Genomic DNA, 12,074 nt, shown 5'->3' with positions numbered 1-12,074 from the left:
GAAATGAGGGCCAGGTTCTAAGGCAGGGTCTAGTAACAAGATCACATTAAAACAACATATATATATATATATATATATATATATATATATATATATATATATATATATATATATATATATATATATATATATATATATATATAAAATGGTGGTCTATAAAGAGTCTGAGGAAAGTAGGACGTGTTGTATTTCTGTCTTGCCAAGGCTTGATTTTTAAAGAGAAGATCAAATCAAGTGCACAGCAGAGATCAAGGATGTCAAATCAGCTTCCTCCATGTCTAACAGAAGGAGGGAAACAGAGGAATGGGAAGAAGCACCAATGCCCACATAGTCTTACCATGACTTGTTACATATTCTACCGCTTTCATATGACTACAGCTGTGACCAATATGAAAGGTATCTAGGCAAAATAGGGTTACATTTTTCTATGTATCTGGGTTTTAAAAGCGAACAAGACAGAAAGCAAGGCTTACACTCCTTGCATCTATTAGAGAATAGGAGATATGTCATCAACCTATTCAAGGTAGGCTTCCTCCAAACAGTTGAAAGAGTACTTTTGTTTTTATTTATTTTTTAAAAGAATTGTAGTGTGATACTCTATTACCCAATAAATAAAACAGGTTATAAAATTATAGCAGATTTTTTTTCCGGTTAAATAAAACCAAAAAGGGTCACGCTTTTAGTTTGGCCTAGCAGCAAATACATGTTTGGGGGGGGGGGGGGGTTGTTTGGTATTATAAATGGGCATTTTAATAAAGAATCACTGTGCTTTATCGGCTATTGGTCCCATAGCCCAGAACTTCTTTTTGGTCACACTGGTTATAAACAGCATTGGTGCATCTTGCCAACCTACTGTCCTACTGTATATTCCATAGTTAAGATCTTAGACTTTGTCCATTTTCAGCGAGAGAGCAGCAGACAAAACACAATCAATTACCTGCACAATGAGTACACAGGGGGGCACAAAACATAGAACCATATCACTTCCTTTTAAAAAATGTAAAGTCCACTTTTAGACCCTGGAGGACAAACATATGTTAAAACTAGGCTAAAAATTACCACATTCTGGACATTACTTCAAAAGGATCTATCTAACTTCTAATAAACTCTATACATTTATCAGCAAAGGATTCCCCAAATATTACTTTTTGTTACCTGTGGGGGAGTGTATGGCATGATATCTAATTCACCAGACATGGGTGTTTGGAGTTGTGGGAGAGATGGAGCCTCCAAGATCTCACCCTCCTCTTCTCCCATATCTTCAATCTCTTCATCACCTCCTTCCAACTCAGCAAATTTCGCCTCTAAGTCCTGGATCTTTTTTTCCAGGAGGGGAGATGGTTCTTTCTGAGGAACAATAGGTTTTCTACAAAAAAAAAAAAAAAAAAGAAGAAGAAAAAATTACTTAAAGCGGGAGTTCACCCATTTCTAAAAAAAATTTTTTTCTTCCCCTAGATTCCTGCTCGTTCGGTCTAGGGGAATCGGCTATTTGTATTAAAATAGGTGCAGTACTTACCCGTTTTCGAGCTGCATCTTCTTCCGTCGCTTCCGGGTATGGTCTTCGGGAGCGGGCGTTCCTTCTTGATTGACAGTCTTCCGAGAGGCTTCCGACGGTCGCATCCATCGCGTCACTCGTAGCCGAAAGAAGCCGAACGTCGGTGCGGCTCTATACTGCGCCTGCGCACCGACGTTCGGCTTCTTTCGGAAAATCGTGACGCGATGGATGCGACCGTCGGAAGCCTCTCGGAAACCTGTCAATCAAGAAGGAACGCCCATTCCCGAAGCCCATACCCGGAAGCGACGGAGAGGATGCGTCTCGTAAACGGGTAAGTACTGCACCTATTTTTAAATAAATAGCCGATTCCCCTAGTAATAACGAGCAGGAATCTAAGGGGGAAAAGTGCCCTCTAAGGGTGAACCCCCGCTTTAAGACATATTTTTGCTACTTTGAAACTAATGGTACTTTCAATTTGCCAACCAGGTTAGAAACAACTGTAAATATCACATTAAGCCCCTGTTCACATTTGAGCGACCTGTTATACAATTTGACAGGTCAAATCACATGACAAGTCACATCCTATTGCCGGCCAGTACGCTATTCAAACCGCTGCAATGCCGACTTTGCAGTGCCGCGTCAATTCGAAAAAGAAAGTACACCACTACTTTTTGCAATTTTGGGTGCAACTTGAATGGACATCTGTGCAGGAAGCCGCACAGATGTCTTATAAGTCGCTCTGATATGCGTCGTTGAAATTGTGTGATTTAAGATGAAGTTTCACAATTTCAAAGCCGCATTCGATGTGAACGAGGGGAGAGGGGCGGGCTAAGTGTCGATTCACGGTAGTGCATTTTCTGATGACTCGAGTCCCACAGAATAGCACAACAAGGGAAATCATGTGATGTTTAATGTGACAGGTCATGCACCTGCAGTGATAATTTGGTGAATTTAGGATTCACTGCTTTATAAATACGGCCCTAAGTAACAAAGCAAATAGTAGATTTAAAACCCCAGAGCTCACATTTTATGTATAATGAATGCCCTTGTACACACGATCGGATATTTGATGGAATCTAATCCGATGGATTTTTTCATCGGATATCCGATGAAGCCGACTTTCATCAGTCTTGCCTACACACCATTGGTTAAAAATCTGATCGTGTCCAACGCGGTGACGTAAAACACAACGACGTGCTGAGAAAAATGAAGTTCAATGCTTCCGAGCATGCGTCGACTTGATTCTGAGCATGCATGGATTTTTGACCCACAGACGATCGTTTTTTTCTATCGGTTTTTTAACCATAAGAAATTTTTAAAACAGGTTCTATTTTTTTTCACCGATGAATAAAAAAACCGATGGGGCCCACACACAATCGGTTTGTTCGATGAAAACGGTCCATCGGTCCGTTTTCATCAGACGAACCAATCGCGTGTACAGGGCTTAAGTCAATTCATGTTCTATGTGAACAGGGAAAAAGTTCTCTCACAATCCAGACTCCTTTTACAAAAATGGCAGAAATTTTCACAATGTACTTTGTATATCTGTGACTGGTCCATAGCAATTTAGTGTGTTCAGGCTTTTGTAATGGCATTTCAAACTTGGGGTGTGTAAATTTGATGACCTTCACAAAAGCTATAGAAATGTGGTAACATGTAGGAGATCTATTTATATAAAAAAAATTGTTGTACCAAAGTCACAAGCATTTCGACAGCCGTCATTAATAACCGCTGTATTGTATGTAATATGTTTCAGGTTTTTTTAAAGTTTGTTTTATTGAGTTTTGAAATGTTACAAATAAAGAACAATCATGTTCTATAAATTGTAGCAGTCAAGATATTTTATAACAGGATTGTACAATCATCAGTACCAGAGCATGCTTAAAAGATATGAAATATGTGCAACTGGTACAGGGTATGACTATGTACAATATAATTTACGCATGCATTTGTAAATCCATCCTTCCCCAATACTGCAATTTTAGAATGTTGGGTTCCCCTATGACGACGTCTGTGTGAGACAAAACGATCGTCGGGAGGTTGACGCGCTGACGTCATCACCCAGTGGACAGGTTGTCTACACGCCGGGCGGCCTTTTTTTTTACGATTTTTAGTACCGACTTCTTGTAAGTACAATTTATATCTTAATAAAAGCGTACTTTGTTACTGTATTACGCGTGAGTGCTTTTTTCCTTTGGGACACGTTTGAGGATTCCTGTGACTGTTCCGTGTGGATCTCCTATCCAGTTTTGGTTTTCCCTAATTGCATTCTGCTGCTGAGAGAGACACTGACCAGGACAGATTATAATCGTCTGACAGGCTCTGATTAGCTTGCATTTCGGTAAGCAGGCATTTCAGTCGGTGGAGGTGTACGTGTGTTACTGGTGGAATAGATAGGCTCACTCCATCATTCACTACTGTGGATCGCTCAGCTTTCTATAGGACTTGGATATGGCACTAATATTGAGTATATTCTGATATTTTTGTTGAGGTTTGTCACTATGGCACAACACTGTTGAGGACTCTTTCATATATATTGATTTATTATATTATATATATGTTTCTTTGTTTACAACCTTGATGATAGCTTTACTGCTGCACCATCAATCACCAGGTTATACTTTGTCCAATTTAATATGTATTGGGTTTGTATGCACTAGTGTGTTATAAATTACAGCACAGCTTCCTTCTTTTTATCATGTTTATAATGTGCCATCTCACATTTTAAAGCTGCTGCTATTTCTTCTGCTTTCAAAAAAACTTTTTTTTCACGGTTTAGGTTTCACAAATTTTGTATTAATTTTAATTTTATGGTGTACATTCACTGTTGGGTAGCGCGGTATTTTCCTTCCATTTTTCACAAAATGAGGGGAGTTTACATTTTTAATGTATTTTATATAAATGTAAAGTAAAAATATAAAAACCACCAGTTTAAGCTAAAAAAATTAAATACAATAAAAAAAATGTACACCAAACCACTATAGTTCCCCTTGACAGGGTTTATGAGGTCTAAGATCATCAGTTTTTATTTTAATGCCTTAGACTGGATTCACACCTATGCATTTTTAGTGCTTTTTGCATATTTGCTCTACAGAACGTGTTCCATAGGAAACAATGTTAAATGGACTGTAGAGCAAATCTGCAAAATGCAAAAAGTGCTAAAACTGCATAGGTGTGAATCCGGCCTTAAGTAGAATTTCTTTGCAATTAACACAAGCACCAACTTATCTTCAAGTTTGGTACTTTAACCACTTGAGAACCGCGCTATAGACGAAAGACGTCCGGCTCTCAACTGCCGGGTGGAGTGAATCACTCCCAGGGAATACATTTAACACCTTCCTCGTCCCCTAGTGTTAACCCCTTCCCTGCCAGTCACATTTATACAGTAATCAGTGAAAATTTATAGCACTGTTCGCTGTATAAATGTGAATGGTCCCAAAACAGTGTCAAAAGTGTCCGATATGTCCGCCGCAATATCGCAGGCCTGACAAAAATCGCAGATCGCAGCCATTACTAGTAAGAAAAAAAAAATCATAAATCTATCCCCTATTTTGTAGGTACTATAACTTTTGCGCAAACCAATCAATATGCGATTATTGCGATTTTTTTTTAGAAGAATATGTAATCGGCCTAAACGGAGAACATTTTTTTTTTTTATTGGGATATGACAAAAACATTTTTTTTTTTTTTTTTTTCAAAATATTCATTTTTTTTATTATAGCGCAAAAAATAAAAACCGCAGAGTTGATCAAATACCACCAAAAGAAAGCTCTATTTGTGGGAAGAAAAATGATTAAAATATAATTTGAGTACAGTGTTGTATGACCGCGCAATTGTCATTCAAAATGTGTCAGCGCTTAAAGCTAAAAATTAGTCTTGGCAGGCAGGGGTTTAAGTGCCCAGTAAAAAAAGTGTTTAACCATATCAATAATGGGCACTTTTAATCCCCTTCCTGCCCAGGCCAGTTTCCAGCTTCCAGCTGTCATACTTTGAATGACAATTTGTTCACAAATAGAGCTTTCTTTTGGTGGTTATTATTCTCCAGTGTTTTTTTTTTTATGCTAAATAAATGAAAAAATACAAAAAAAATTGAAATAATAAATAAATAGTTTTTCTTTGTTTCTGTTATAAAATTTTGTAAATAAATAATTGTTCTTCATAAATTTAGCCCAAAATGTGTTCTGCTACACTTTGGTGAAAATAACCCAAATCAGTGTATATTGTAGGAAAGTTAGAGTCCAGTATATCTAAAAATGTATCAATCCTGATGTACTAACGGACTCACATTTCTTGAGGCCCTAAAACATGGGTCTTCAAACTATGGCCCTCCAGTTGTTCAGGAACTACAATTCCCATCATGCCTAGTCATGTCTGTGAATGTCAGTGTGTTCCAATGCCTCATGGGATGTGTAGTTCTGCAACAGCTGGAGGGCCGTAGTTTGAGGATCCCTGCCCTAAAATGTCAGGACAGTACAAATACCCCCAAAATTACCGCTTTTTGGACAGTAGACAGTTTTAGGTATTTAATAAGAGGCATGGCAGGTTTTCTGAAGTTGTTATTTTTTTGGGAAAAGATGAAATATATATATATATATATATATATAAAAAATTATTCACAGTTTTTTTTTTTTTAACATACTGTCACCAGTGCAGTACGGCATCATCATATAACTGGTGTGGTGGTGATCAGGGACACCGATGTGTTTTTTTAACAATTTTTTTTAACACACTGTGACCAGAGCAATATAATATTACCATAGTAACATTGTACTACTCTGTGGAAGTGATCAGATTTTTTTTTTTTTTTTTACACATGTTTGCTTATAGCAGTGAATTACATTGCTATAAGCAAGCATTTTACTGAATGAAACTGAATCAGTTTATTTTGTTGCGATTAGCTGTGATTGGTCAAAGCTAATCACATAATACAGATGGACTATGGTTGGTCCTGTCTGTACATGTGATCAAATTGACAAATCACAGCTAGCAACACAATGTACACAATGGATGGCATGAAAGGAAGCCATCCATTGGGTATAACTGTCATGTGACCTGCTGTCATAGGTCACATGGTACTGGCAGCGAGCCAGTACTCTGATCGGTCATTGGCTGTGTCCTGTGGACACAACCGGTGACAGATTGCACTGCTGCATTGCTCTTCGATCAGCGCGTCCTGACAGTGCATCATATGATCAGAATTGGAGAGCCACTGCCTGGCCATCAATCTGCTATTGGCCGGGCGGGAACTGGTTAAAGCCCAGATCCATGATTTTTGTAACCCCGTCTGCAAATCTGGTGGTCAGAATTTTTTTGGACTTCAATAGCGCCATGTTTTTCTCATTTTAGTGACTCAAAGTATTAAGACAGAAATGGCAAGTAACATTTCCAGAAGAAGATCAGCCATGGCAGCCTCCATATTTCTGTCAGCACAGGATGTTTAAAGTAAAAGTCCATGCTAAAACAAGAATCCCTGCTGAAACTAACCTATCTAAAGAAAAAAAAATGTGTACATACCTTTTCTGAAGCGGATCCGACGCGATCCCACGCTGAGCCGTCAGCCGCTGCTTCTCTGTGCTTCTCTGTGTGGGTGCAGAGGACACATCCGACAACGGAAGCCCCATAGTAACTTTATGGGTGATGTCACATCCCATGTCCTCTGCAGAGCTTCCAGCGCTGGAGATCGGGTCGCCTCGCCTTCAAAAAAGGTATGTATACTCATTTTTTTTCTTTATAGTGCTAGATAGGTTAGTGTTAGATCATGGGTGTCTATAGATGCAGGGATTTTAGTTTTAGTTGGGACTTCTAATTTAAAGGGGTTGTAAAGGTTTGTTTTTAATTTTCTAGATAGGTTCCTTTAAGCTAGTGCATTGTTGGTTCACTTCCCTTTTCCTTCCATTTCCCTTCTAAATGTTTTTTTTCTTTGTTTTCGTTGTCTGAATTTCTCACTTCCTGTTCCTCCTCAGTAAGCTGTTCTGGCTGACTAACCCCCATAGATGATGGGGACAAGCTTACTGAGGAGGAACAGGAAGTGAGAAATTCAGACAAAAAAAAGGGAAATCGAAGGAAAAAGGTAAGTGAACCAACAATGCACTAGCTTAAAGGAACCTATTTAGGAAATAAAAAACAAAACGTTACAACCCCCTTTAACACCATACAGGAGTAGATGCAGATACATAGTCTAAACACAGGGAATAATAAACACTTTGCTACAAGTTTTATTTTACTTTACCTGAAATAATAAATTTCATCATCCACAACTTTTGCAGACAATGAAAATCTTTTCAGTCCCTTAAACCTCTTCATTTGCTTGTCACTCTCATTATACCGACTCTCACAAAGCAATACGTCATTTTCAGGGATCTCAGTTGGGCGACAAGACAGAAAATCCTTGAATGATAACACTCCACACTTTCCTGCAAGACACATCACCAGTGGTACAGAGTTTAGCCAAACGGTCTTACTTCATAGCACATGGTATTACAGAGAACAAAAGGTCAACATCATTAAATAAACCATCTCCTAGGGGAGCAACAGATAAATAGCTTCTACTATAAGGCCCCTTTCAGACATCCGTTCCGCCTGTCCGTTCATTACAAGTCCGTTAATTCGGACTTGTAATGAATCCCTATGGGAACGCGTCCGTTAGCGGATGGAGCATCCGCTAGCATCCGCCGGGATCCGGTTTTCGGACGGAAGAAAACCCTATTTTTCTTCCGTCCGGCAGAACGGAACTGATGCAGACGGACGCACGGTCCGTCTGCATCCGGTTCCCCATAGGGCAGAGCGGAGCTCAGACAGGGCGGTCCCTGCACTGTGTGCGGGGACCGCCCTATCTGCCGACAGCTCAGCGGGGATCCCCGCTGAGCCGACGGAGCGGACGAAAGAAACTGAAGGGACGTGTGAAAGAGCCCTAAAACACTCGTTCTGACTAAAATTGTTTGGGGAATAGAATTTGAAAATTCATTACATGAATAATTTTTTGTTTTTCAGGCTCCTGTCCTAAACTGGTTTTGGAAACATTATATTAGACAGTAAAAATGCAGATAAGAGGCGGGATTTTCGAGACTTAAAAAATGCGACTCCCACTCACCTCATTTAAAGTCCCCAAAATCCCCCTTCTTTGCTACGATATAGGGATAAAGACGTGCCCCCATATGTTTCACTCAAAGACCCAAATTTCTCCTCTTTTATAAAGTAAAATGCAGATGTTGGGTTGCTTTTGGTAAATCTAAAGCTCAACTCCTTTTTTTTAAATTCAGTAATTTTTTGATTGAAACTTTACACATTCATAAATTCCAGATACAGTTATCATACCCATACTACATCTTACATTAACCCCCCCCCAAAAAAAACCACACATTATGGGGCAGATCCTCAAAGAAATTACGCCGGCGTATCTGTTGATACGGCGCGTAATTTCAAATTTTGCGCGTTGTATCTTTGTTTTGGTATCCACTAAACAAGATACGACGGCATCTGTGTTAGATACGACAGGCGTACGCGTTCACGTCGTAATCCGCGTCGAGTATGCAAATGAGCTATTTCCGACGATCCACGAACGTATGAGCGGCCGTCGCATTCTATAACGTTGTTTCCGTTCGGCTTTTTCCGGCGTATAGTTAAAGCTGCTATCTGGTGGCATACTCAATGTTAAGTATGGCCGTCGTTCCCGTGTATAATTTTGAAAATTTTACGTCGTTTGCGTAAGTTGTCCGTGAATGGAGCTGGACGCCATTTACGTTCACGTCGAAAACAATGATGTCCTTGCAACGTCATTTGGAGCAATGCACCCTGGGAGTTTTGACGGACGGGGCATGCGCAGTTCGTTCGGCACGGGGACGCGCTTCATTTAAATGAAACACGCCCCCTACTCGCCGCATTTGAATTCCGCGCCCTTACACCGCGAGAGATACACTACGCCGCCGTAACTTACGGCGCAAATTCTTTCAGGATTCAAAGATTTGCAAAGTAAGTTACAGCGGCGTAGCGTATCTCACATACGCTGCGCCCACGCAAATGTATGTGGATCTGCCCCTATATGAATACTATCCTGTCCTTCCCCCACACCCCACCTCCAATCCTCTATCTCCCTGCCCCCTCACTGCTTAAGGTCCCATACCTCCAACCAATCTTTCCAAAAAGCTTAACATTTCTTTTCATTGTTTCTATGTAAATAGGTGCATTTCTCCTTTATTATAGTTTCCCTTATTTGGTGTTCTCCATTCCTCCGTCGTCGGAGGATATATGAAGATCCATTTCTGCGCCAGAAACAGACATCTCGCTATTACACTATAGGTATTTACTGATATATTGGATTTATTCACTATATTTAGCAAACATATTCTTGGATCTAATACTAGTTTTATACCAAGTATATTAACATTTTGGACTATATCTTCCCAATATCTTTGGAGTTTGGGACACCTCCAGGAGCATGTGTATAAGATTAGCTGGAGCACCTCTACATTGAGGGCATAGGGGGGAATCCCTTCGTTTCCACTTAAATCATTTTTCCGGCAATTAGTATGACCTATGCAAGATGAAAAATTGTGATAGTTTTTGGGTCGTGAAAAATGAGATCTGTAAGAGCACCTTCGACTACTGTACATCTGATGCCGCGTACACACGATCGGTCCATTTGATGAGAACGGTCTGATGGACCGTTTTCATCGGTTAACCGATGAAGCTGACTGATGGTCCGTCGTGCCTACTCACCATCGGTTAAAAAAACGATCGTGTCAGAACGCGGTGATGTAAAACACAACGACGTGCTGAAAAAAACGAAGTTCAATGCTTCCAAGCATACGTCGACTTGATTCTGAGCATGCATGGATTTTTAACCGATGGTCGTGCCTACTAAACGATCGTTTTTTTTTCTATCGGTTAGGTATCCATCAGTTAAATTTAAAACAAGATTGCTTTTTTTTAACCTATGGATAAATAACCAATGGGGCCTACACACGATCGGTTTGGTCCGATGAAAACGGTCCATCAGAGTGTGTACAAGGCATAAGAATCCCATCAATTGGGATTATTTCTAATTTGCATTAGGATCATTATAATTTCTATTAATATTAGGAATATACATCATAGAGAAAAACAAAAGAGGAAGGAATGTAAAGAGGAGACTCTCAAGAGGACTGCAGCTTGGACACAGAAAGAAGATCCATTCCCTGTGATCAGGTCCCAGAAAAGGCTTTTGAACTTTCACAATCTTCTTGAGGGGGAAATCTGCAGCAGGGTAGCAGTATTGTCCTGCTTGCTGACTGCCCAGGGGACAGATACAATTTTCCAAGATTACCAGCACTAGATTAGCATTGCTTGAATGCTGTAGAACAGGGATATGCAATTAGCGGACCTCCAGCTGTTGCCAAACTACAAGTCCCATCATGCCTCTGCCTCTGGGTGTCATGCTTGATACTGTCAGTCTCGCTATGCCTCATGGGACTTGTAGTTTGGCAACAGCTGGAGGTCCGCTAATTGCATATCCCTGCTGTAGAAGATTTCTCCTAAACTTTCCACAATGGGCATAGTAGAAAAAAAACAAAAAAACACCAGAGTCGGTGTTATGAATGGGGTCTGGAACTGTTCGAGGGCACAGAAGAGTCAGGTCCTTGCCAAGAAAGGGAGCCGTAGGGATTGATACCTTATGAACTTGTAGTTTATCCCTCAGGAGAGAAAGAGGACTGGGGGAGGCAAGCACCACAAACGGGCGCAACCACTTGTGAGGGAAAATGACTCCTAAAGTAGAACAACATCCTAGGGATAGGCTCCTGCTAGAGTAAGAAGTACAATAGAAGCAAATGTCAAAGAAAACTTAGGAAGGTGCACAATGAGGTATAGCAAATGGGTGAGAAAAAGCAACAGCACGGGGATGAGGTAGAAACCCCAGTTTAGAGTGGAGGCTACAGGAATAAGCCTGAGCATTCAATCTACAGGGGGGTAAACTACCAAAGTCTCCTTCATATAGAAGGATAAGCAGAGAGGTTAGACAGCCTCTGGCTTTGAGATCTGCAGCTTTAGTGGAAGGTAGGCTCCCTCTGCCTATAAGGTATTACTGCAGAAGTAGATGACAGATGGAGTTCCTACACTTCATCAACAGATCCCAAGCCTAGATGCTTGTAGGACGCCGGGTCGGCTTAAGCACAGGACTCCAGACATTTGTTACAAATGCTCCAGGACATTGTGTTTATTCCATAATGACAGTATTCACAAAAGAAAAAAGTCAGTGCCATCAGAGGATGGAGAGTCATTTTAGGTGAGTAATTTTAGGTGATTTAAACTAACACCTAAGTACTTTTTTCCAGTCCTCAGATCACTGCTTTAACCACTTCCCGCCCGGTCAATAGTCAATTGACGTCCGGGAAGTGGTTCTGAAATCCTGACTGGACGTTTGACGTCCAGCCGGATAACATGCCGGCGCACGCCCGTTGGAGGCTCTTTACCACGTTGTCAGCCGTGTCCAATCATGGCTGATCACGATGTAAACAGGAAGAGCCGTTGATCGGCTCTTCCTCACTCGCATCTGACAGATGCGAGTAGAGGAGAGCCGATCGGCGGCTCTCCTGACAGGGGGGGG

The 12,074-nt window shown here is 40.6% G+C and overlaps 1 protein-coding gene across 7 annotated transcripts in view; it reads right to left on the bottom strand.

Annotated features, from left to right (window-relative positions):
• The window catches only part of PBRM1 (polybromo 1), a 70,509-nt gene that overhangs the window by 33,005 nt on the left and 25,430 nt on the right, over nucleotides 1-12,074 (bottom strand). For 6 of the 7 annotated variants that reach the window (XM_040359391.1, XM_040359393.1, XM_040359390.1 and 3 more), the window contains exons 10-12: nucleotides 7,725-7,908; nucleotides 7,010-7,189; nucleotides 1,156-1,366 (exon numbers count right to left, since the gene is read on the bottom strand). In XM_040359391.1, coding sequence (XP_040215325.1) covers nucleotides 1,156-1,366; nucleotides 7,010-7,189; nucleotides 7,725-7,908 — 575 coding nt within the window. The remainder of the gene's footprint in view (nucleotides 1-1,155; nucleotides 1,367-7,009; nucleotides 7,190-7,724; nucleotides 7,909-12,074) is intronic. The other variant, XM_040359394.1, reaches the window with a different exon arrangement.

This window comes from Rana temporaria, chromosome 7 (assembly GCF_905171775.1).
Source record: "Rana temporaria chromosome 7, aRanTem1.1, whole genome shotgun sequence".
In the NCBI taxonomy this organism is placed as follows: Eukaryota; Metazoa; Chordata; class Amphibia; order Anura; family Ranidae; genus Rana; species Rana temporaria.
The sequence above is the reverse complement of the archived record's forward strand: the minus strand, read 5'-3'. Positions and strand labels throughout refer to the sequence as shown.